General features: G+C 44.4%; 1 protein-coding gene across 2 annotated transcripts in view; it reads right to left on the bottom strand.

The window, feature by feature from the left end:
- The window catches only part of P3H2 (prolyl 3-hydroxylase 2), a 92,421-nt gene extending 67,158 nt beyond the window's left edge, over positions 1–25,263 (bottom strand). Inside the window, exon 1 of one of the 2 annotated variants that reach the window (XM_058188931.1) lies at positions 24,338–25,135. In XM_058188931.1, the coding sequence (XP_058044914.1) occupies positions 24,338–24,769 (432 nt within the window). In that variant the 5' untranslated portion in view covers positions 24,770–25,135. Of the gene's footprint in view, positions 1–24,337 lie in introns of both variants that reach the window. The other variant, XM_058188930.1, reaches the window with a different exon arrangement.
- Positions 25,264–26,157: the final 894 nt, after the last annotated feature.

Below are 26,157 nucleotides of genomic sequence, written 5' to 3' on the forward strand. Positions count from 1 at the left end.
CCCACTCCCTAGAGCAGAGAGATTGCAGAGAAAGGGATTAGAAGAGAGTAAGCAGACCACAATGGGGATACCCATCAAAAGGAATTCTGGGAGTTGAAGTCCACGTGTCTTCAAATGGCTGAGCTTCCAAAACACTGATGTAACTTAAAACATGTCTGGAGTAGCCTGGGAATAAATCTCTTCATTTATGAACCAGAAGCCAGATGAAATTATTATCGGAATGGAGTTTTTGTGTCAGCTTTTTCAAAAACCAGAAAAGTCTTCAAAGACCTTTGCACTGTGTTTTTGAAATTCATCCAAGACAGAAGATTTTTGGAAACGACCATGGAAAACAAAGTGTGTTGATTAAAATAGCAGGGGTCCAGAGTTTTGAAAACAACTCTGCATATAAATTCACTCTCTGGGACAAGTTATTTTTCCAATGTTATGTTTTGCAGACAAATCAAAGCTTGTAGGAAAAGCGGGCATTCGTTTGCCAATTGCAAAGAAATTCAGTCTGCAGATATCTTATTCCCAGGCTCCCTCTGGACAGGAGTGGGCCAGATCTGCTCTTTTCTGGTTTTTATGCCATGGCTTTTGGCACTAAGATTGTTTGGTGACCAACAAACAAAATCAAACAGGATGCAAATGGATTAACAATATAATTGTAACGAGGGAAGATTCACGTTGGCGTAAGCCTGGGATGGACGGATGGAGACAGATGCTGTAGATTAGATAGATAGATAGATAGATAGATAGATAGATAGATAGATAGATAGATAGATAGATAGATAGATTGTTGGTAAGTGGATGGATGAATAGATAGACAGATATAGATAGATGGATAGATAGATACAGAGATTGATGATAGATAGAGATAGATGATAGATAGACAGATGGTTGATAGATGGTTGGATGGATGGATAAACAGATGGACAGACACATAGACAGACAGATATACAGAAGTACTGTCTAGATATATATGATGGAGATGATGGATTGATATACGGATGGATGATGGACCAATAGATAGATGCAAGACAGACTCATAGATGGTTGGATGGATGGACCACGATGGGTATAGTGAAGGGATGGATGGATGGATGGATGATACAGGGATAGACAGAGACAAATAGAAACACAGAGAGATAAAGAAATTAGAGGCAGGCAGAAATTAGAGATGATAGATAGGTAGATGGCCACCAGCCCCTCCCTCCAAGGGCCTTCTCAGAGCTGCCTGGGGGTTTTGCCTGCACCTACGTCACCTGCTTGGTAGGGGTCGGTTGACTGGTTAGAGGAGCACCGAGATGCTAAGATGGCCTCAGGAGAGGTCAGACAAGGCAAGGCGTGGCTGGGAGGGGAGGGACAAGCCGCGAGGTGGGGCCGGGAGTGGTGATTCAGCCAATTCACCAAACTGCACACAAAGTTAACTACCGGTTCAGGCGAACTGGGGCGAACCGGAAGAATCCCACCATTGGATGGCAGACATATGGACGGATGGACAGATGGAAACAATGGATGGATATGATGGGGCGCAAAATGGATGGATAGATGGGCAGCATATAAATTTAATTTAGAATAGAATAGCAGAGTTGGGAGGTACCTTGGAGGTCTTCTAGTCCAACCCCCTGCTTAGGCAGGAAACCCTACACCACTTCAAACAAATGGTTGTCCAACCTCTTCTTAAAAACTTCCAGTGTTGGAGCATTCACAACTTCTGGAGGCAAGTCGTTCTATTAGTTAATTGTTCTGTCAGGAAATTTCTCCTTAGTTCTTAAGTTGCTTCTCTCCTTGATTAGTTTCCACCCATTGCTTCTTGTTCTACCCTCAGGTGCTTTGGAGAATAGCTTGACTCCCTCTTCTTTGGGGCAACCCCTGAGATATTGGAACACTGCTATTATGTCTCCCCTAGTCCTTCTTTTCCTTAAACTAGACATACCCAGTTCCTGCAACCGTTCTTTGCATATTTTAGCCTCCAGTCCCCTAATCATCTTTGTTGCTCTTCTCTGCACTCTTTCTAGAGTCTCAACATCTTTTTTACATCGTGGTGACCAAAACTGGATGCAATATTCCAAGTGTGGCCTTACCAAGGCATTATAAAGTGGCATTAACCCTTCACGTGATCTTGATTCTATCCCTCTGTTTATGCAGCCCAGAACTGTGTTGGCTTTTTTGGCAGCTGCTGCACACGGATGGCTCATATCTAAATGGTTGTCCACTAGGACTCCAAGATCCCTCTCACAGTTACTATTACTACTATTTAATAAATTTAATAAATTTCCCCTGGCTGGGGAATTCTGGAAGCTGAAGCCCAGAGGTCTTAAAGGGGTTGGAGACTCCTGGTTTAGGGATAAAACTCCCTGCCAAGGTCCATCCAATGTCTATGGAGGCTTTTTAACTTCTGTTTGGCAACTGGAAAACTAACTTTTGTCTGAACCGAGGCCAAGCCACGGAAAAACAGGAGTTTTGCCCTTTTATTGACACAAAGCAGGACTGAAGGAGGTAAAACTTTCCTTGGCATTTGCACATCCTCTCTGAAAAGAAAAATATATAAATCTTATCATCAAACATCTCTTCCACAGAGACAATGGGATGTTGAAAATACAGAACTCAGCCATGTCTGATAACGATGCCTCATTAAAAAAAATTAAAGCAAAACCCAAAAGTCGCAAGGAAAGAATGTCAACAACAGCCGAGTATCAAATGCGAGGTATAATTATCGGATTTCTTGCATCTCTTTTTCCGACTGTGCAAAAAAGACGAGGAAATTCTGCCTTTCTTATTTTTGTGATGGAAACTCAACCAAAACAAGAACAAAAAATCAGAAACAACTCCAAACAAAGACAGAAAAGAAAAAAAGCGTGTAAGAAAATACACAGGTGGTTCTCAACTTATGACTGCTCACTTAGTGTCCATTCAAAGTTACAACGGCATTGAAAAAAGTGACATGAGCCTTTTTCACACTTACGACCGTTGCGGCTTCCCCCAGGGTCACATGATCAAGCTGGATTTGCTTAATGACCGTGCTACTCACTGTGGCAAGAAAGGTCATAAAATGGGTCACTTAATAAATGACTCACTTAGCAGAACATAAATTTTGGGTTCAATTGTGATCGTAAGTCAAAGATGACCTGTATACAGGTGGTTCTCGACTTATGATCGCTTACTTAGTGACCCTTCACCCTTAGTGATGACAGGAGATTTACCACCTGGATCCAGAGTTCTGATGGTTGGCTCCTCCCCCTGGTGATCACATGACCGAGCGCTCATCAACATGGCGGCATTTATGGCCATGTGCCCCATTTCAAGTCACGTGACCTTGTTTTAATACGATTTTGCCAAAAAAAACCAGCACTTACCGTACTTTGGATTTTACGACATTTTCCGCCACAGTCATAAAGCGGCCCCAAAACAAATCGATTTACCTAACAACCACAACCACAACAGCTTGTTTTACAATCACTTCATTTAACTCGGTGCCATCACCCACAAAACAAACGTTGTGAGAATCGGGTCCGTCTTTGACCCATTTTATGGCTGTTATGATTTACGATCGGCAGGCTCCCTTACCGTCGTAACTCAATTACGTTTTATGTATTATGCTTAACGATCGTCACGTTATTATTAATCAATGCACTACTAGAGGGACTGTCCTTGACTCACAACTTACAATGGAGCCCAAAATTTGGTTTGCTAAGTGAGACCGTTGTTAAGTGAGCTTCGACCCATTTTATGACCTTTCGTGACGCCATTATTAAGTGAATCCCTGACAGTTGTTCAGTTAGTAATATGATTGTTAAGTGAATCTGGCTTCCCCATTGACTTTACCTGTCAGGTCGCAAAGAGAATCACACGACCCCGGAACATAGAAACCGTCATAAGTACATGCCAGTTTCCAAGCGTCTGAATTTTGCTCACATAACCAAGGGGATATTGCAATGGTCGTTAAGTGTGAAAAATGGCCACATCACTTTTTTCCCAATGTTGTCGTGACTTGAAACGGTCACTAAATGAACAGATATAATTCGAGGACTATCTGTATTGGCAGATGCAGGCCTGTTTCCTTTTGCCTAGGACTGGAGCTTTGCTTCCCCTCTGCGCATCACAACCGTTCGGGTGAAAGGCTTTTTATGGTTATGTTTAGAATTGGACACGGGATCTTGTAAGCCACCCAGGGTTGGCTGGAGTAGGGCTACTATAAATCATCATCTTTGATCACCCTGTGAGGGGCCGTCCACGGCTGGGAAACTAGCCAGCTGCTTAACCCGGTCCTCTCCGACCAAACACAGAGGGCAGCGAGGGAATTTCAGAAGCTGGGAAGGAGCTAAAATGGAAGCTGCGGCTCTCCATCCCACCCCATCCATCCATCTGTGTGTGTGCACGTCTCTCTCTCATTTATATGCTATCTATCCATCCACCCATCTTCTCTGTCTTCATCATATCCACCCATTGTTTGTTTGTCTTTCTTTTTTTTTTTCTTTCTTTCTTTCTTTCTTTCTTTCTTTCCTCATCCATCCATCTTTCTAATTTATATGCTGCCCATCTCTGTCTATTCACCCATCCTGCCTCTCCATCATACCCATCCTTTTCTTTCTTCTTCTTCTTCTTCTTCTTCTTCTTCTTCTTCTTCTTCTTTCTTCTTTCTTTCTTTATTCCTTTCCTTCCTTCCTTCCTTCTTTCATCCATCCATCATTCTAATTTATATTCTGCCCATCTCTATCCATTCACCCATCCTGTCTCTCCATCATACTCATCCTTTCTCTTTCTTCTTCTTTCTTCTTTCTTCTTCTTCTTCTTCTTCTTCTTCTTCTTCTTCTTCTTCTTTCTCTTCCTTCCTTCCTTCTTTCTGTTTTCTTTCTTTCATTTTCTTTCTTTCTTCTTTCTCTAATCTTTCTTTCATCTTTCTATCTGCTCAATCAGTCAATTTATCTCTTTACATCCATCCATCCATCCATCCATCCATCCAGTGGTGGGATTCAAGTAATTTAACAACCGGTTCTCTGCCCTAATGATTTCTTCCAACAACCATTTCACCAAACTGCTCAGAAAGTTAACAACCGGTTCTCCCGAAGTGGTGCGAACTGGCTGAATCCCACCACTGCATCCATCCATCCATCCACTCTTTCTCTGCCTTGCATCCATCCCTTCTGCCTACCTGTCAATCCATCCATCCATCACACCCGCTCCCCTCTCTCTTAGCATAAGCCAGGCCTCCCCACTGCCTTCTCTGTCCACTCACCCCCATCTCTCAGCAGGACTGCAAAAAGAAAAAGAAAAGGAGAAGGTCTTCGGAGAAGGGCGGGATATAAATGCAAATAAAAATTTAAAAAACGAAACACTCCAGAGGGCTCCGTTGGCTGCTGCGGCTGAGACCCCCTCCTTGTGGGGGGCCCACGGTTTCATTAACTCCAGACAGCCGTCTCGTGCACCGTAACTGGGGAGGGGGTGTGCCATTATGGCTAATTTGCTGCGGCTCCCAGTTGGTTTCCCGTGGAAGAGAAAGAGCCAGAGACAGGAGCAGGAATTTTCCAGACCGAAGTTGGAGAGGCTGATCCTTTTGGGAACTCAGAGGTCTGGGCATTTGGAAAGCAAAGATTAACATGTGCAAACTTATTTGCAAAAGGCCCTTTTGTGCACTTTCTGGAGCAATTTGGGGCTGGGAAGGAGAAACGGACACTCGGTCCCTGAATTTTTGAGATACCAGCCGAGCAGATGCCTCCAGCAAGGGCGTGACATGCTCCTCGATTTATTTCCGTCCCGTATTTAATTTTAACTCTCCAGAACACGCTGCTATTTATTATCCCAGGGAGGCCGAGAACTGCAGTCATTGTTGGGCTGAGCTGGGGAACAGCCAGAAACTCTCTCCCTATCGTTCTCCTACAAACGCCCTGTGTATAATTACCGAAGAACAATTGCCAGTGAATTACATAAATTCTGTATGAGACAGACAATTATTTGTTTTCCGTAGCTGGTGAAGCACAGCCGACAATGGGGAACAAGAGGTCAGGCCGCGGAGGGAAAAAAATTGTCTTAACCTGTAATTTTAAAAGCCTCAAGGAAGCCCAGCGTTGGATTTCCATGAAATACAAGAGACTTTGCAGTTATGAACAAATAGAATAGAATGGAATGGAATAGAATAGAATAACAGTATTGGAAGGGACCTTGGAGGTCTTCTAGTCCAGCCCCCTGCTCAAGCAGGAAGTTTTTCTATTGGGAATTATATCTGAAACATTTAGTAGAGAATTGAGATGTTTGATTGTAAATGTTTTGACAGCAGCAAGGATTGTGTTTGCTAAAAATTGAAAAAAATGAAAAATTACCATTGCAAGATGAAATTATTAGGAAAATGATGGAGTGCGCAGAAATGAGTAAATTAACATTAGAAATTAGAGAACAAGAAGATAAACAATTTTATAAGATATGGGATCTCTTTTATCAACAGTTAGAAGGGAAATTACGATAAAGGGAATTAAGAAAGGTTAGAATAAAGGGAAATGTTTAAATTACATAATTGATTTTAGGGAATGGATTTGAAGATGTATAATGTTAATTTGGAAAGTTGACTTTAAGGGAGTAATTGAAATGTTAACAGTTAATTAGAGATTATTTGATTATAGTTGAGATACATATCATATTGACAAAATACAAGTTCAGATAAATAAATTGGAATGTATATGGCATGTAGCCAGTGGTGGGATTCAGCCAGTTCACATCACTTCGGAAGAACCGGTTGTTAACTTTCTGAGTACTTTAGCAAACTGGTTTTTGGAAGAAATCATTAGAGCAGAGAACCGGTTGTTAAATTACTTGAATCCCACCACTGCACGTAGCACATAAGATTGGGGATCAACCCACCGACACAACGTATATGGATGGAAGATGATTTTATATATGTTTGTTTGTTAAAAAATAAAAAAAAATTACAAAAAAAAAAAAGCAAGAGAACCTATACTATTTCCAATAAGTGACTGTCCAGTCTCCTCTTAAAAACCTTCCGTGATGGAGCAGCCACAACTTCTGAAGGCAACTTCTGTTCCACTGGTTGATTGTCCTCACTGTTATGAAGTTTCTCCTGAATTCCAGGTTGATTCTGTCTTTGGTTAGTTTCCATCCATTGTTTCTTGTCATGGATAGACTTTCAAATAGGAAGGGGTGACCATCCTAGACCAAGCCTAGGCCAAAAACGCCAGAGAATTCCTGGAAGGTTGGCACTCAGACAAATCAGCTATCAACTGGCACATAGAAATAAACAACATTTACATTCCAGAATATACAAGTTAGAAAGGACATTGGAGGTCTTCTAGTGAGCACAATCAACGGACGGAACAGAAGTGGCCTTCGGAAGTTGTGGGAGCTTCATCACTGGAAGCTTTCAAGAAGAGACTGGACTGCCGTCTGTGAGAAATGGTGTAGGGTCCCCTGCTTGGGTGGGGTGGGGGTTGGACTAGATCAGGGGTCTCCAACCTTGGTCCCTTTAAGACTTGTGGACGTCAACTCCCAGAGTCCCTCAGCCAGCAAAGCTGGCTGAGGAACTCTGGGAGTTGACGTCCACAAGTCTTAAAGGGACCAAGGTTGGAGACCCCTGGACTAGATGACCTGCAAGGTCCCTTCCAACTCTGTTAATCTGTAATCTACCCCACTGCTCAAGCAGAGGATTATGGAGCATTTCAGACAAACGGCTGTCCAGTCTCTTCTTGAAAACCTCCCATGATGGAGCAACCACAACTTCTGAAGACTTTGATTGACTGTTTAAAGTTACAGCAGCAGCCAGGTTCACTCAACAACCATGTGTTAAGAACTGCAGTGATTCGCTTAACAACTGTGGTAAAAAAAGGTCGTAAAAAGGGGCAGAACTCACTGAACAATTGTTTCACTTAGCAACGGAAATTTTGGGCTCAATGATTGTTGTAAGTCAAGGACTACTTGTATACAAATAGTCCTCAATTTACAACAGTTCACTCAGTGACCATTCAAAGTTACAACGGCACCAAAAATAGTGACTTAGGACCATTTTTTCACACTTACGACCGCTGCCGCATCCCCACAATCATGTGATCAAAATTCAGATACTTGGTAACTGACTCATATTTATGACGGTTGCAATGTCCTGGGATCACGTGATCCCCTTTTGCAACCTACTGACCAGCAATGGGGGAACCCAGATTCACTTAACAACCGTGGCAAGAATGGTCAGAAAATGGGGTAAAACTCACTTAATAACTGTCTCAGCAACAGAAACTTTGGGCTCAATTGTGGCTGTAAGTCGAGGATTACCTGCACACGAATAAAAACATTAAGAACAGATTCACAAACAAGTGAAAACTTACAATTAAAAATTGTGAGATCCAAGAAGACTCAAATAAAAAAGAAAACCCCTGTTTCCGCCATCTCCTAAACTTAGGCCCTGGGAAGATATGATTACATGTAGAGTATTAACTTGATTTGGAAATAAATGCGTGATATTTTTCAATGAATGGATTCTTTTGAACGCCACGTAAAAACTGACAGCTGGACGGCTGAAACAGACTTTCTGTTATTCTTGCCAAAAGCTAATTGGAGAGACAGATTTATGGATCCGGTTACCCAGGGAGTTGAAAAATTTTGACTTATGAACAATTGCCTATAGATCACGTATGCACAACTACAGTGAAATATTTTGATTATTTCTTGAAAACGTCAACTTTCCTAATGCGCAGCTGTATATTTCGTTTCAATCAGAAGATAGAGCTGGAAGGGACCTTGGAGGTCTTCCAGTCCAGCCTTCTGCTCGAGCCAGAGACCCTATATACCATTTGCAGATTAGATTAACAGAGTTGGAAGGGACCTTGGAGGTCATCTAGATCAGGGGTCTCCAACTTTGGTCCCTTTAAGACTTGTGGACTTCAACTCCCAGAGGAGCTGGGTGAGGAACTCTGGGAGTTGAAGTCCACAAGTCTTAAAGGGACCAAAGTTGAAGACCCCTGATCTAGTCTAACCCCCTCCCCTGCCCATGCAGGAGACCCTAAACCAGTGATGGCGACCCATCACTTCGCGCATCCTCGTCAGGGCCGCGACCAGGAAGAGGAGCTGCCCAAGGGACTTGCACACGATGGATAAGGTACTTCCGGTTTCCAGCACACATGCAAGTCTTCTGGTTACTGCCGCGCACGAGCACGCATCGATCAGATGTCTGGCACACCAGCTCCTGCCAAAAAACACAAGACCACCTCTTCCAGGTTTCCGGCACTGCCACACCCACAAAGACCAGCTGATCATCACGTGCGCACATGCCTCAGAAACCCAGAAGAGGAACGGGCGACACCACACGTATCAGGCGACATGGCTCCACGTGCCATAGGTTAGCCATCACAGCCCTAAACCATTTATTTATTTTTATTTATTTTGTCAATCGTATATAAGACAACAGGTAAAAGTATAAACATAATTTGGATACATGAAAAGAGTAAGTAAAAAGGAATATTAGGACAGGGACGATAGGCACGCAGGTGCACTTATGCACGCCCCTTACAGTTCTGACAAATGGCAGTCCAATCTCTTCTTGAAAGCCTCCAGTGATGAAGCTCCCACAAATTCTTGTGGCAAGTCGTTCCACTGATTAATTGTCTTCACTGTTAGGAATTTTCTCCTTGATTCCAGGTTACTTCTTTCCTTGGTAAGTTTCCATCCATTGCTTCTCCTCTTGCCTTCAGGTGCTCTGGAGAATAGTTGACCCCTTCTTCTTCGGGGCAGCCCCTTAGATATTGATTCAGAAAGGGGGAAGGAAGGAGAAGAAGAGGAGCCCCTGTGGCAAGATAGAGGGACTCAGTTATGGTGCTGATGGCTGCACCATTGGAAGATCTCAAGGACCAAACTGCGGGTAAATCCTCATGAAGAATATCTCTCCATGTGGTCCCTAAGAGTTGACCCCCAACTTGGTGGCACAGAATCCATCAATCAAAGCCAGTCAATCAATCAGAATAGAGCTGGAAGGGACCTTGGAGGTCTTCTAGTCCAACCCCCTGCTCAAGCAGGAGACCTGATACCATTCCAGACAAACGGCTGTCCATTCTCTTCTTAAAAATCTCCAGTGTTGAAGCAAACACAACTTCTGGTGGCAAGCTGTTCCACTGGTTAATTGTTCTCACTGTTAGGATATTTCTCCTTAGTTGCAGGTTGCTTCGCTCCTTGATGAGTTTCCATCCGTTGCTTCTTGTTCTGCCTTCAGATGCTTTGGAGAATAGGTGGACCCCCTTTTCTTTGTGGCAGCCCCTCAAATACTGGAATGGTGCTATCATGTCCCCCCAAATCCTTCTTTTCTCTAGACTGGCCGAACATCCAAATCCTGCAACAAATCCTAAAACTGATCTTCATCTGTTTTAGTCTCCAGGCCTTTGAATAGAATAGAATAGAATTTTATTGGCCAAGTGTGATTGGACACACAAGGAATTTGTCTTGGTGCAGATGCTCTCAGTGTACATAAAAGAAAAGATACATTCATCAAGGTACAACATTTACAACACAATTGATGGTCAATATATCAATATAAATCATAAGGATTGCCAGCAACAAGTTATAGTCATACAGTCATAAGTGGAAAGAGATTGGTGATGGGAACTATGAAACGATTAATAGTAGTGCAGATTCAGTAAATAGTCTGACAGTGTTGAGGGAATTATTTGTTTAGCAGAGTGATGGCCTTTGATCATCTTAGTTGCTCTTCCTTGCACTTTTTCCCAAAATCTCAACCTCTTTTTTTAAAAAAAAAAATGTTGGAAAGCGGTTGGGTCAAAGGGAAAATCAGGCCAGAAAGAACCGAGTAAAGGAAGTTCAAGTAGGACAAAGGAAGAAAACAGTCCCTCCGCGGAGAGACCTTTCAACTTTCCCACGACAAACCCTCTGGTTGTTGTCTCTCCTTGGCACAGCGCCTGCTGACTCCCGGAAGGCTCTGCCCCTCGTCCCAGCTGGCTAAGCAGACCTTGGGAGGAAGCGCTGGGTGGGGGATCTGACGTGCCAGAGGAAGTCTTCTCGGCTTTTCTGGAACATGCCAAGGGATCCACCCAGTTTCGTTCCAGGGGATCAGGAGCCCGAGAGCAAATCCTGAACTTGGGCGCAACCTCAGCCAGACGTAGCTGAAAGGGGCTGTAGGGATGGCGTCAGAGGAAAGAAGGTGGGAGGGGCAGTAAAAATTAAAGGTCTGGGGAGAACCATGCAAGGAAATGGGGCCTGCTCGGCCCTTTAATTCAGAAAAACCGTGAATGGGTTGCGCCCTTAATGTGGCACATCGTTTAACGCACTTCCTGCCAGAGTAGATACCCCTCGAAGGAGACTCAACTGCAATACAGCCGGAAGGGACCTTGGAGGTCTTCTAGTCCAACCCCTTGTTCAAGCAGGAGACCCTATGCAATTTGAGACAACTGGCTGTCCAATCTCTTCTTGAAAACCTCCAGTGATGGAGCACCTGTAACTTCTGGTGGCAAGCTGTTCCACGGGTTAATTGTTCTCCCTGTTAGAAATTTTTCCTTAATTCCAGGTTGCTTCTCTCCTGGATTTGTTTCCATCCGTTGCTTCTTGTTCTGCCTTCAGATGCTTTGGAGAATAGGTGGACCCCTTTCTTTGTGGCAGCCCTCAAATATTAGAAGATGCCATCATGTCTCCCTAGTCCTTCTTTTCTCTAGACTGGCCAAACCCAAATCCTTCTTTTCTCTAGACTGGCCAAACCCAAATCCTTGCAGGCCTTTGAATAGAATAGAATAGAATTTTATTGGCCAAGTGTGATTGGACACACAAGGAATTTGTCTTGGTGCAGATGCTCTCAGTGTACATAAAAGAAAAGATACATTCATCAAGGTACAACATTTACAACACAATTGATGGTCAATATATCAATATAAATCATAAGGATTGCCAGCAACAAGTTATAGTCATACAGTCATAAGTGGAAAGAGATTGGTGATGGGAACTATGAAACGATTAATAGTAGTGCAGATTCAGTAAATAGTCTGACAGTGTTGAGGGAATTATTTGTTTAGCAGAGTGATGGCCTTTGATCATCTTAGTTGCTCTTCCTTGCACTTTTTCCCAAAATCTCAACCTCTTTTTTTAAAAAAAAAAATGTTGGAAAGCGGTTGGGTCAAAGGGAAAATCAGGCCAGAAAGAACCGAGTAAAGGAAGTTCAAGTAGGACAAAGGAAGAAAACAGTCCCTCCGCGGAGAGACCTTTCAACTTTCCCACGACAAACCCTCTGGTTGTTGTCTCTCCTTGGCACAGCGCCTGCTGACTCCCGGAAGGCTCTGCCCCTCGTCCCAGCTGGCTAAGCAGACCTTGGGAGGAAGCGCTGGGTGGGGGATCTGACGTGCCAGAGGAAGTCTTCTCGGCTTTTCTGGAACATGCCAAGGGATCCACCCAGTTTCGTTCCAGGGGATCAGGAGCCCGAGAGCAAATCCTGAACTTGGGCGCAACCTCAGCCAGACGTAGCTGAAAGGGGCTGTAGGGATGGCGTCAGAGGAAAGAAGGTGGGAGGGGCAGTAAAAATTAAAGGTCTGGGGAGAACCATGCAAGGAAATGGGGCCTGCTCGGCCCTTTAATTCAGAAAAACCGTGAATGGGTTGCGCCCTTAATGTGGCACATCGTTTAACGCACTTCCTGCCAGAGTAGATACCCCTCGAAGGAGACTCAACTGCAATACAGCCGGAAGGGACCTTGGAGGTCTTCTAGTCCAACCCCTTGTTCAAGCAGGAGACCCTATGCAATTTGAGACAACTGGCTGTCCAATCTCTTCTTGAAAACCTCCAGTGATGGAGCACCTGTAACTTCTGGTGGCAAGCTGTTCCACGGGTTAATTGTTCTCCCTGTTAGGAAATTTTTCCTTAATTCCAGGTTGCTTCTCTCCTGGATTTGTTTCCATCCGTTGCTTCTTGTCCTGCCTTCAGGTGCTTTGGAGACTAGCTTGACTCCCTCTTCTTTGGGGCAGCCCCTCAAATATTAGAAGATGCCATCATGTCTCCCCTAGTCCTTCTTTTCTCTAGACTGGCCAAACCCAAATCCTTGCAGGCCTTTGATCATCTCTGTTGCTCTTCTCTCCACTTTTTCCAACGTCTCAACCTCTTTTTTTTTGTAATGTGGTGACCAAAACTGGACGCCGTATTCCAGGTGTGGCCTTACGAAGGCTTTATGAAGCGCTATTAATTTATTTATTTTTATTTATTTATTTATTTTGTCACAACATCATACAAAAAGATTATATAGTATATACACATATAAACATATATAGGAAGAAGAAAAGAAAAACAATAGGACAGGAACGGTAGGCACGTTTGTGCGCTTATGCACGCCCCTTATGGTCCTCTTAGGAATGGGGTGAGGTCAATAGTAGAAAGTTTTTGGTTAAAGCTGTTAGGATTATGGGAAGAGACCACAGAGTCAGGTAAAGTATTCCAAGCACTGATGATTCTGTTGCAGAAGTCGTATTTTCTGCAATCTAGATTAAAGCGGTTTACATTAAGTTTAAATCTATTGGTTGCCCTTGTATTATTGCAATTAAAGCTGAAGTAGTCTTTGACAGGAAGGACATTACAATAGATGATTCTGTGAGTTAAACTTAGGTCTTGTCAAGGCGACGGAGTTCCAAGTTTTCTAAGCCTAGGAGTCCAAGTCTGGTGGGATAAGGTATTTTGTTGTTTTCAGAGGAATGGAGAACTCTTCTTGTAAAATATTTCTGGACACGCTCAATTGTATTGATGTCAGAGATGTGGTGAGGGTTCCAAACAGGTGAGCTGTATTCTAGAATTGGTCTAGCAAATGTTTTATATGCTCTGGTTAGTAGTGTGGTGTTTTGGAAAAGAAGCTGCATAAAATTAGGTTTACAACTCTTAGAGCTTTTTGCTATGTAGTTGCAGTGGGCTTTGGCACTTAGATCATTTGACATGAAAACTCCAAGGTCTTTAACGGGATGGGGGTCGTCTGTAAGGTAATGTCCATCTAGTATGTACTTAGTTTTAGAGTTCTTTTTTCCTATATGTAAGACTGAGCATTTGCTGGTTGAAAGTTGAGCTGCCAATTTTAGACCAAGCGGTTAGATGGTCAAGGTCGTTTTGAATGATAGAAGTGTTGTCTGTGGTGTTAAATAGTTTGACATCGTCAGCAAAGAGAACACAATTACTTGAGATATGGTCACAAAGATCATTAATGTATAGAATAAAGAGTGTTGGTCCAAGGACGCTGCCTTGAGGAACGCCACTCTTGACAGGAACAGGATTTGATAAAGCATTGCCAATTTTGACCACTTGTTGTCTGTTAGACAGAAAAGCAGATATCCATTTGTGGAGGGGTCCTGAGATGCCATAGGATGTTAGTTTAAGGAGAAGTTTATCGTGTACTACTGAGTCAAAAGCTTTGCAGAAGTCTATGTAGATTGCATCTATTGATTTGCCTTGATCTAGATTTGAAGTCCATATGTTTTTGCAGTGGAGAAGTTGTAAGTTACATGATAACTTTTTCCTGAAACCAAATTGTTTGTTGGAGAGTAGGTTGTTAGTTTCTAAGTGTGAGGTAATGGATTGATTGATGATAGATTCCATGACTTTGCAGGTGACGCAGCAAAGGGAGATCGGTCTGTAGTTTTCGACTAAGCTGGGGTCTCCTTTTTTGAAGATGGGGATGACTGTGGCTTGTGACCAAAGGTTTGGGAGGGAACTGGTAGGGAAAGCTTTATCAAAAATAATACTTAGGGGTTCAGCTATATTAATGGAAAGTTTTTTTAAGAAATATGCACATAGACCATCAGGTCCAATAGAAAGCGATGGTTTTAAGTTGTGAAGAGCTTTACCAACGTTGTCTTCTGTGAAATCTATATGAGTTAGATCATCATAGTCATTGCTGGTTCGTTTGTGGAATGTTGGATATGTGTTATCGGAGTTAACAAAAGTATCCTTTGTAGAAAGGATAGGTCAGGACGTGATCTAAGTTTACTGTAGGTAGGGTTGGATTTAGCAATTGAGTTTATAGTCTTTATGAATTTGCGTTTGCTGTCCTCATTAGTGCATATAACTCTACAAAATCTTGGTGCTGTTGTCCCATCGCTGTTTTTATATTCTGGTCCATCTCTGGAGACAGCAATTATTTCATTTGGGGAGATGGTTGATGAATTATAATTTCCAATGATGTTGTGAATCTTATTGATATCTGGTTCATTTGTGTTTTCAAGTCCAAATAATATTGCATTATTTTATTTTTGTCCTCTCCATTGCATCTCTGATTAGTTGATTAGTAGTTGTTTGTTGATTGGGTTGTGTTGTATTAATTTGATGTCTAGGTTGAGTTGTAAGTTGTATATTTTGTGGTGATAGATGAGTTTGGAAGAGATTTAGATCATTAGAGTTTTCATTTTTTAGTGTTGAAATTTGTTTTATCAAATCTGTGAAACTTTGTTCAATAACTGATAGAATTTTTTTTTCTAAGTTTTGTTCAATATTTTGAATTCTTTTTTCTAGGTTTTGTTCAATATTATGAATTCTTTTTTCTAGGTTTTGTTCAATAGCTTGTAATCTTTTATCTATGTTTTGTTCAATAGTTGTTAATCTTGATTCTAAGATTTTATCAGCGTTTGAGTCCTTCGGGAGATAGGGCGGTATATAAATTTGAATAAATAAATAAATAAATTTTCTGGCTGGCATAATGATGATCTTTCTTATTCCTTTGTTTTATTTTATTTTTATTTTATTTTATTTTATTTATTTATTATTATTTTATTTTAGTAATGATTAAGTGTCTGTCACTTAATCAATTATCTTTGATTTTATATCTGTCTCTTTAACTTTAAATGGTAGTCAATTTGGCAGTTGCTATGGTAATAGGGAGTTACTATGGTAACAGTGAGATTTGGCGGGAAATTTAAAATGGTGAGATAGGGTGGTTGGAGAAGCTTCTTTACAGGTGGCTGTAATGGCGGGAGATTCAAAAAGTCAGTAGAGGCCGGGAGACTGGAGTCTCCTAGGAACTCACCAGTAGTCCTGCAGCAGTCCTGCCGATTGGGGGATAGGTTGATTAGGGTTGTTGTAAATGTTGCTGGGCTTTTATCTCCTTGGTGGGAAATTTAAAGTTTGTAGCAATGTGGGAGGGCGATGATGGAGGGCGGTGATGGCAGCGGTGCGACTCACGGTATCGGCAGCGGCAGCGGCAGTCCCGGGTCTGGTGGGGTGGCTTTAGTGGTTTCGGGTGTCTCCAGCCGCCTTTAATGCGGTAGCGGTGGTCTCGGGTCTGGCGGCGGCTCTGGCGGCACAAGCGGTAGCGGCAATCCCGGGGCTGGCGGCAGCTCTGGCGGCGGCCCCGGTGGCGCTCACGGGGCTGGCGGCGGCTCCGGCGGTGGCTCCGGCGGCACCAGTGGCAGCTGGCAGCAGCAGTCTTGGGGCTGGCAGCTCCGGTGGCGGCACAAGCGGCAGCGGCAGTCTCAGGGCTGGCGGCGGCTCAGGGCTGGCGGCGGTAGCGGGCGGCGTGGCTGCGGCGTGGCTGCGGCAGTCCAGGCTCCGGCGGTCTCCGACTCTTCGCCCACCGCCTGAGTCCTCAGCAGCCTGGAAGAACCTCGGCAGCCTCAATCCACGGCAGCCTGGAAAAACCTTCGGCTCTGGAGTATCGCCAGCAAGGAATCTTCGGGGAAACTGCTCTCCTAAGAGCTCAAAAGAGCCCTTTTACAGAGAGCATTTCTCCGGTGCAACCTTCCTGGTCGCCATCTTCCGGTTGCCTTAGCCGGGCCAGGGACCAAAGAGGTCGAAATCGGTCTCCCTGGTCAGGTCCAGCCGGGGAAAGGGCGCCATTCCATTCTCCGTTAACAGAGCCGCAGCACCATCTTGAGCATGCGTAGAAGGGAGAAGGGAACTAATATTTCACCTGATTTTGATTCTACGCCTCTGTTTATACAACCCAGGATTGTGTTGCCTTTTTTGGGTGCCGCCACACAGTGCCACGCTCTCCAAGGGAATCCCAATGGGATGTTGAGCTCCCATCCTTGTACGGGGCTCAAAGGGACTAACAGAATAACGGAAGGGACCCTTGAGGTCTTCTTCTCTACCGCCCTGCTCAAACAGGAGACCCTACACCCGTGGTGGTGAACCTATGGCAGAGCCCTCTCTATGGGCTCACACACTGTTGCCAGCTGATCTTTGTGGGCGGTGGAGCACTGGAAAATGGCCTGAAAACAGCCTGAAAAACGGTCTGAAAATCGGTCCGAAAACAGCCCAAAAACTGGCCCAAAAAACAGGTTGAAAACGGCTTTAAAAACGCCATTTTCCGGGCATTTTTCAGGCTGTTTTCCAGCCATTTCTTGGGCCACTAGAGCAGGCAGGCAAGGAACATTGCAGGTCCCATCCCCTAAGGAGATCCATCTGGTGGCACCGCGAAGAAGGGCCTTCTCGGTGGTGGCTCCCTCCCTCTGGAATATTATCCCTACAGAAATTAGATTGGGTGCCACCTTAGCAGTCTTTCACAAGGCCCTGAAGGTTTGGTTTTGCCAGCAGGCCTGGGGAAGCCAGAGTGGGATGGAGCCCATCGAATGGCTCAGCTCATCTCCACAAACCCCAGCCCCTTCTAGCATTGATGATGTTACCTAGTTGGGTCATGAAACGTCCCAACGCAAGAAAACCACCCAGCTCAGACAGGCCAAATATTCTTTTCTATCAAGATTGCAACAGCCCAGTGTTGCAAACTTCGCATTCGAGCCCTGATCTAAGACGAATATTGACAGGAGATTGAGGAATTAAGGCAAGAGAAGAGCCAAAATGGCCAAAAACAGGAAGACCAAAAAAAACCCCAAAAAAACCCACCCTAAAACCAGGACCGGATCAAAATGCAATGTGACAGATTTGCCCACCCCCAGCAAAAGCTAGAAAAACAAAAGGCTGCATTAAGAAGCCGCCGTCTTCTCCCAAACCACGGAATTTGGCTGGTCGGGAAGGTTTTCCAGACCTCATTAAGCTGGAATCGCTGCCTTAAACGAAAAACAACCGTCTAAATGAAAAGCAGTCTCTTTTCACCAGACATGTGCAAGGGTATTAAAAGAAGCTCTATCTGGGGGCCGAACGGTCGGCCTCCACTCACGAAGATACCCAGGATGACATCATGAAAAAGAGCCCATTTCACAATCGCAGATGCAACGTTTGCTGCAACTCCAGCAATTCTGCAAAACGTGCTTCCATAGCCCTGTAGCCCTTGCGATACAATCTTGTAAGGTGGGGATACAGTGCCTCCCCCGCCCCACCCCACAATCAGAGGCCTAAGGAACACAGTTAGGGCCCCCCCACTCATGCAGTTCCCAACCAGACAAGATTTACAAGTTAAATCTAAACACTAAATACAAACTTGATGGACATTACCTTACAGACGACCCCCATCCCGTTAAAGACCTTGGAGTTTTCATAGCCAATGATCTAAGTGCCAAAGCCCACTGCAACTACATCGCCAAAAAGGCTTTAAGAGTTGTAAACCTAATCTTGCGTAGCTTCTTCTCCAAAAACACTACACTACTAACCAGAGCTTATAAAACATTTGCTAGACCAATTCTTGAATACAGCTTGGCTGTCTGGAACCCTCACCACATCTCTGACATTAATACAATTGAGCGTGTCCACAAGTATTTTACAAGAAGAGTTCTCCACTCCTCTGAATACAACAAAATACCTTATGCCAGCAGACTTGAAATCCTGGGTTTAGAAAACATAGAACTCCGCCACCTTCAACAGGACCTGTGTTTAACTCATAGAACCATCTATTGCAATGTCCTTCCTGTTGAAAACTACTTCAGCTTCAATCACAACAATACAAGAGCAAACAATAGATTTAAACTTAATGTTAACCGCTTCAATCTTGATTGCAGAAAATATGACTTCTGTAACAGAGTTGTTAATGCTTGGAACACACTACCTGACTCTGTGGTCTCTTCTCAAAATCCCCAAAGCTTTAACCAAAAACTGTCTACTATTGACCTCACCCCTACATTCCTAAGAGGTCTGTAATGGTCATGCCTACCATTCCTGTCCTATTGTTTCCTTTCATTATATCCAATTAATATAGTTATTACATACTTACGCTTACATATATGCTTATATATTATATACTTTCATGCTTATGCTTATATATACTGTTGTGACAAAATAGATAGCTAGCTAGCTAGATAAATAAATAAATAAATAAATAAATAATAAATAAATAAATAAATAAATAAATAAATAAATAAATAAATGTAAATGTCATTTACGACGTAAAACAAGACGTTGAGACTCTGGAAAGAGTGCTGAGAAGAGCAACAAAGAGGATTAGGGGAGCGTAAGATAAAACATATAAAGAACGGTTGCAAGAATCTAGTTTGATGAACTAGACCTACCCAATTCTTCAAACCGTTCTTTATATTTTTATAAGAGAAGGACTAGTGGGGACATGGTAGCAGTGCTCCAATATTTGAGGGGGGTCAAGCTATTCTCCAAAGCACCAGAAGAAAGGAGAAGTAACGGAGAAGCAACGGATGGAAACTCACCAAGGAGAGAAGCAACGTAGAACTAAGGAGGAATTTCCTAACAAGGAGGACAATTACGTAATCAGTGGAACAACTTGCCACAACTTGACATTGTGAATGTTCCAACACTGGAAGTTTTTAAGAAGAGATTGGACAACCATTTGTCTGAAATGGTATTTCCTACCTAAGCAAGGGGTTGGACTAGAAGACCTCCAAGGTCCCTTCCAACTCTGTTATTCTGCACACCACGATCTCTGCATCTGTATGGGTTACAGTCAGTAGAGTCTACAACTAACCTTGTTATATTTGATTATAGGTAGTCCTTGACTTACAACAATTCATTTAGTGACCGTCACAGAGGCAGTTAAAAAAGGAGTGACTAATGGCCATTTGTCACTCTTGTGACTGTTGCAGCATCCCTGAGATCACATGACCAAAATTCAGATAATCGGCAATTGATTCAAACTTATGACGGTTGTAGAGTCCTGGGGTCATGTGATCCCCTTTTACGACCTTCTGACAAACAAAGTCAAGGGGGAAGCCAGATTCACTTAATGACCTTTGTTACTAACTTAACAACTGCAGGGAAGAAAGGCTGTAAAAATGTGGCAAAACCCACTTAACAGCCATCTCGGTTAGCAGCATAAATTTTGGGCTCAACTGTGGTCATAAGTCAAGGATTGCCTGTATTCACACGACACAGAATAATAAACATTTCCGGAAAGAAATGGCAGACGGAAAGACACCTCCATGAAAAGTGGAACCGACAACCTCAGCGGTACGACGAGGCAGTGCCCGAAGTGGTTCTTTGGTCATTCCTTTCTGGATAAAGTGAGAACTTGCGATTGCCCACAAGTACTTCACACAGTTGCTTCTTGCCAAGAGACCACAAGCTACTGTTTTTTGGCAGGTTTAGAGGTTTGGGAGATGAAGGAATAAACATCCTGCTCAAATTGCGGTTGGCCTCAAAGACACTAAGTTGGCATATTTCCTTTCTAATCGTTTTTGGAAAGGGCTTGTTAACAGCATGCTAAGGTTTTGAGAAGGGATTTTTAAAAAAAAGGAAAAGAAATCAAGTTTTAGGACATTATTTGAAGGGGCTAAAGATCAAGATTGTTGAAAGTAAAAGGAAGGAACATAACACTGGTTTATTTGACCAAGGCTAAAAGAAAGATTTTATCTGTTAACGCTTAATGGAGTATTTTTTCCCCGGTCCCAGGATTGAAAACAAGGAGGCTTTAAAGATTTGTTTACAGTTAAGGGGTGAATATGGGAAGAAGATAGCATTTATTGTATTTTAAACGGTGATGGTGCAGTGGTTTGTCATAAAACAAATCCTGTCCTAAAATGAGTCCCAATAATCCTACCCCAGCCATGAAATCCGGATGGCTAACTTTGAGCCAATCATCAGGAGACGGTGAGTTCTAGTCCTGCCTTAGGCATGAAAGACGGCTGGTTGTCTTCGGGCCAGTCTCTCCCTCTCAGCCCGACCCGCCTCACAGGGTTGTTGTGATGGGGGAAATAGGAGGAATATCAAGTATGTCTATTTATATGTTTATTTATTTACAAAGGTGGGATATACATCTAAGAAACAACTAGAGAAATCTGCACCCAGACGTTGCAAGTGGCAGGGAGAGGAACAGCTCCTCAGGTGAGGTAGAGAGACCTGGGTGGGAAAGGCCCCCAACTGGGAAGAGGGCATCTGGACAAAACCTGGGGACACCTGGAAGAAAAGAGAACGGAGTCAACCCTGGGGCCAGGTGACCTCCGCATAGCAAGGAAGGGGAGGGGCAGAGGAAATAAGACCTCCCTCTGCCAGGCTTCATCTCTAAAGGCCCCCGGGGGGGGGGGAGGATTTCTTCCAGGAGCTGCAAAGAAATTTGTACCCTATTAGTATTAGTATTTATTAAATTTCTATACCGCCCTTCTCCCAAAGGACTCAGGGCGGTTTACAGCCAACATAAAAACAATATTTATAAACAGAATTAAAAGACAATATAAAAATCTAATTCAATTTGGCTAGTACCTATTAAAAATTATTCAAAGAGCAATGAAAAAACCCCACTTAAAACAATAGTATCTTAGGCCAACCCTGCGCGGTGAAATAAAAAAGTCCATCATTAAGTGTTGTACCTTGATGAACGTATCTTTTCTTTTATGTACACATTCCTTGTGTGTCCAATCACACTTGGCCAATAAAAAAATCTATTCTATTCTATTCTATTCTATTCTATTCTATTCTATTCTTTCTTTTCTCCTCCTCTATTCTATTCTTTCTTCTTTCCTCCTCCTCTATTCTATTCTAGTCTATTCTAATAGATACTTCATTCATGATTTCAGTTCTATTCTATTCTATTCTATTCTATTCTATTCTATTCTATTCTATTCTATTCTATTCTATTCTATTCTGGAGCTGCACCTGGCTGGGCTGCCTTACCTGAGTTTGTTTATTTATTTGTCAATCACATATAAGATAACAGGTAAAAGTATAAACATAATTTGGATACATGAAAAGAGTAAGTAAAAAAGGAACATTAGTACAGGGACAGTAGGCACGCTGGTGCTCTTATGCACGCCCCTTACAGACCTCTTAGGAATGGGGTGAGGTCAACAGTAGACAATCTAAGGTTAAAGTTTTAGGAGGTTTGGGGAAGAAACTACAGTGTCAGGTAGTGCATTCCAGGCATTGACCACTCTGTTACTGAAGTCATATTTTCTGCAATTGAGTTTGGAGCGGTTTACCTTGAGTTTGTATCTATTATTTGCTGGTGTATTGTTGTGGTTGAAGCTGAAGTAGTCATTGACAGGTAGGACATTGTGGTAGGTAGGTCAGACTGAAGTCAGACTGAAGTCGGCCTAGTTCTAAGTTGTCTAAGCCCAAAATTTCGAGTCTGGTGGATTTCTATGAAATCCGCACCTCTGCTGCCTCTAAAATCGCTTGGGAAAAGCAGGAAGAGCGGCCTGTAAGTTAGCTAAATAAATAAACATGCTAAATTAATCAATCAGTCAATAAATGTGCTAAACAAACAAGTAAATTTGCCAAATAAATTTGCTAAAATAGATGCGCTCAACAAACCAACCAATGTGCTGAAATGAATCAATGTGCTAAACAATAACTAAATCAGTAAATTTGCCAAATAAATCCACAAAATAAATCAGCATCCCAAACAATAAAATAAACAAATATTCTGAATAAATAAAATGTGCTAAATAAATAAATCAATATCCTAAATAATAAATGAATGCAGGTTGTCCTTGACTTACGACCACAATTGAGCCCAAAATTTTCATTGCTAAGTGAGACAGTTGTTAATAGCAATAGCACTTAGTCTTATAAACCGCTTCCCAGTGCTTTTACAGCCCTCTCTAAGCGGGTTGCAAAGTCAGCCTATTTGCCCCCAACAATCTGGATCCTCATTTTACCAACCTCAGAAGGACGGAAGGCTGAGTCAACCTTCAGCCTGGTGAGATTCGAACTGCCAAACTGCAGTCAGCTGGCAGTCAGCAGAAGGAGCCTGCAGTACTGCACTCTAACCACTGCACCACTGCGGTTAAGTGAGTTTTGCTCCACTTTTACAATCTTTCTTGCCACAGTTGTTAAGTTAGTAACATGGTTAAGTGGATCTGGCTTCCCCATTGACTTTGCTTGTGAGAAGGTCACAAAAGGGGATCACGTGACCTTGGGACACCGCAGCCATCCTAAATATGTGTCGGTTGCCAAGTGTCCCAATTTTGATCATGTGATCACGGGGATGCTGCAATGGTCATTAAGTGTGAAAAATGGTCGTAAGTCACTTTTTCAGTGCCAATTGTAACTTCGGTCATTAAATGAACACAACAGTTCGTTTAGTTGAGGACTACCTGTAAATAGGAATAACAAAATCAAAAAGTTGGAAGGGAGGTTAGAGGTCTACTAGTCCAACCCCCTACTCGGAATCACAGAACAACGGAAGGGGCCTTAGAGATCTTCTAGTCCAACCCCCTGCTTGGAATCACAGGATAGCAGAGTTGAAAGGGACCTTAGAGGTCTTCTAGTCCAACCCCCTACTCGGAATCACAGAACAACGGAAGGGGCCTTAGAGGTCTTCTAGTCCAACCCTCTACTCGGAATCACAGAACAACGGAAGGGGCCTTAGAGGTCTTCTAGTCCAACCCCCTGCTTGGAATCACAGGATAGCAGAGTTGAAAGGGACCTTAGAGGTCTTCTAGTCCAACCCCCTACTCGGAATCACAGAACAACGGAAGGGACCTTAGAGGTCTTCCAGTCCAACCCCCTACTCGGAATCACAGAACAACGGAAGGGACCTTAGAGGTCTTCCAGTCCAACCCCCTGCTCGGAATCACAGAACAACGGAAGGGACCTTAGAGGTCTTCCAGTCCAACCCCCTGCTCGGAATCACAGAACAACGGAAGGGACCTTAGAGGTCTTCCAGTCCAACCCCCTGCTCGGAATCACAGAACAACGGAAGGGACCTTAGAGGTCTTCCAGTCCAACCCCCTACTCGGAATCAGAGGATAACAGAAAGGACCTAAGAGGTCATCTAGTCCAACCCCCTGCTCGGAATCACAGAACAACGGAAGGGACCTTAGAGGTCTTCCAGTCCAACCCCCTGCTCGGAATCACAGAACAACGGAAGGGACCTTAGAGGTCTTCTAGTCCAACCCCCTGCTCGGAATCACAGAACAACGGAAGGGACCTTAGAGGTCTTCTAGTCCAACCCCCTACTCGGAATCAGAGGATAACAAAAAGGACCTAAGAGGTCATCTAGTCCAAACCCCCCCCCCAGCTCGGGCAGGCAACTAAAGAAAGAAACCCGCGAAGCCCACGAACGAGCGGGGCCAGAGCCCCAAGGGCGGCAGGAGGACCGCGGCGCCGCTCACCTGGATGTAGGCGCGCTGCAGGTAGCTGTAGGGCAGGCGGCGCTGGAAGTCCGCGCGCACCTCCTGGCCGGCGGCGGAGGCGGAGGCGGCGGCGGCGGGGCCCAGGCAGGCGCGGAGGCAGCGGGCGCGGCGGAGGAGGGCGCCGGCCAAAGGCAGCGGGTCCCGGCCGGGCTCCAGCGGCTCTTCCCGGCGGCAGCGCAGCCCGCAGCCCGCTCGCTTCTCCCGCAGCCGCCGCTCGGCGCTCAGCGCCCGCTCCAGCCCGCGCGCCGCCTCCGCGAAGTCCGCCCGCCAGTGCGCCTCCAGCCCGGCCGCGTACAGAGCCTCGAAGGGCGGCTCGGAGTCGGAGCTCGCCCGCAGCCCCAGCGGCGCCTCCGCCACCAGCAGCAGCAACAGCAGCAGCAGCAGCAGCAGCCGCCGGAGCCCCGCCGCCATCCCGGGCAGGTGCCGGCAAGGAGCGGGGCGACTCCCCCGGAGGCTCCCGCGAGCGCTGCCCGGCCGCTCCGCCTTGCCCGCTGGAGAGGAGGAGGAGGAGGCGCCGCTCCGCTTCGCTTCTCCGCCGTCTCGGCTCGGCTCTGCCGGTCCGCGATCGGGCGATCCCCGGCGTCGCTTGCTTCTCTCCTCCCTTCTGGCCCGCCCCTTCAGCCTGGCGCCCCGATCGGGAAGGATCCCCAGGGATCCCGAGGGATTCTGCGGGAGGGGAGCCGGACCTTGAGCCCTGGAGAGCGCTCGGCGGCCAGCGAGGGAATCGCTTGCAGATTTCCGCCCGGGGGGAAAAAGAAGCGCGCTCAGCCCGCTGGATCTTCAAGGGGGGATTCCCCGCGCCGCTGGCACCTTTGATCCATAGACAGGGGGTCCAATTATTCCAGAAAGCCCCAGAAGGCAGGAGAAGAAACGACCGATGCAAAGGCATCAAGGAGAGAAGCAACCTGGAACTAAGGAGAAACTTCCCAACAGTTAGGAAAAATTAACCAGTGGAACAACTTGCCACAAGAAGTTGTGCTCCATGACTGGGGGTTTTTAAGAAGAGATTGGACAGCCATTTGTCTGAAAGGGAATAGGGTCTCCTGCCTGAGCAAGGGATTGGACTAAAAGACCTCCGAGGCCTCTTCCATCCAGCTCTATTAACAGAATATATAATAACAGAGTTGGAAGGGACCTTAGAGGTCTTCTAGTCCAACCCCCTGCTCAGGCAGGAGACCCTACACCATTTCAGGCAAATGGTTGTCCAATCACTTCTTTAAAACTTCCAGTGTTGGAGCATTCACAACTTCTGGAGGCAACTTGTTACTTCTGGAGGCAAGTTATTGTGATTGGTTGGTTGGTTGGGTGATTAATTGATTGATTGATTGGCATTTGATCCCTACAGTCAATCAGGGATAAGGAGTCAGTGGAGGAGAGACCACAGGGAGATCCCCCAGGCTGTTAGCTAGACTAGGAAGAAAATCAATCCACCCCAAAATAAATTAAATTAGCTGGCTGGGTTTTTCTCCCCCTGTCCAAATGCTCAAATTAATTAATTAATTAAATTAATCTCATTAGACCTCTTTGTCCTGTTCTCAAGATTGTTTTTTTTTTCAAAAAAGTTTTATTTTGACATTCTTATCCAATAACATATCCAATAACATATTTAATGTACCATCATATACAATTAATCGGGTCTGCCCGGTCACCACCCCCTTCCTTTTCCTTTTACTCTCCTTCTCTACCTTCTTCTACTTTCCATAACCATCCTCCCCCTCTCTTATCTACATCCTCTCCTCTTTCCTCCCTACTCCTTTCTTCTCCCTCTTCCCCTCCTCCTTCCTTTCCTCCTCCTCCTC

The sequence above is a fragment of the Ahaetulla prasina genome, chromosome 6 (genome assembly GCF_028640845.1).
Source record: "Ahaetulla prasina isolate Xishuangbanna chromosome 6, ASM2864084v1, whole genome shotgun sequence".
NCBI lineage: Eukaryota > Metazoa > Chordata > Lepidosauria > Squamata > Colubridae > Ahaetulla > Ahaetulla prasina.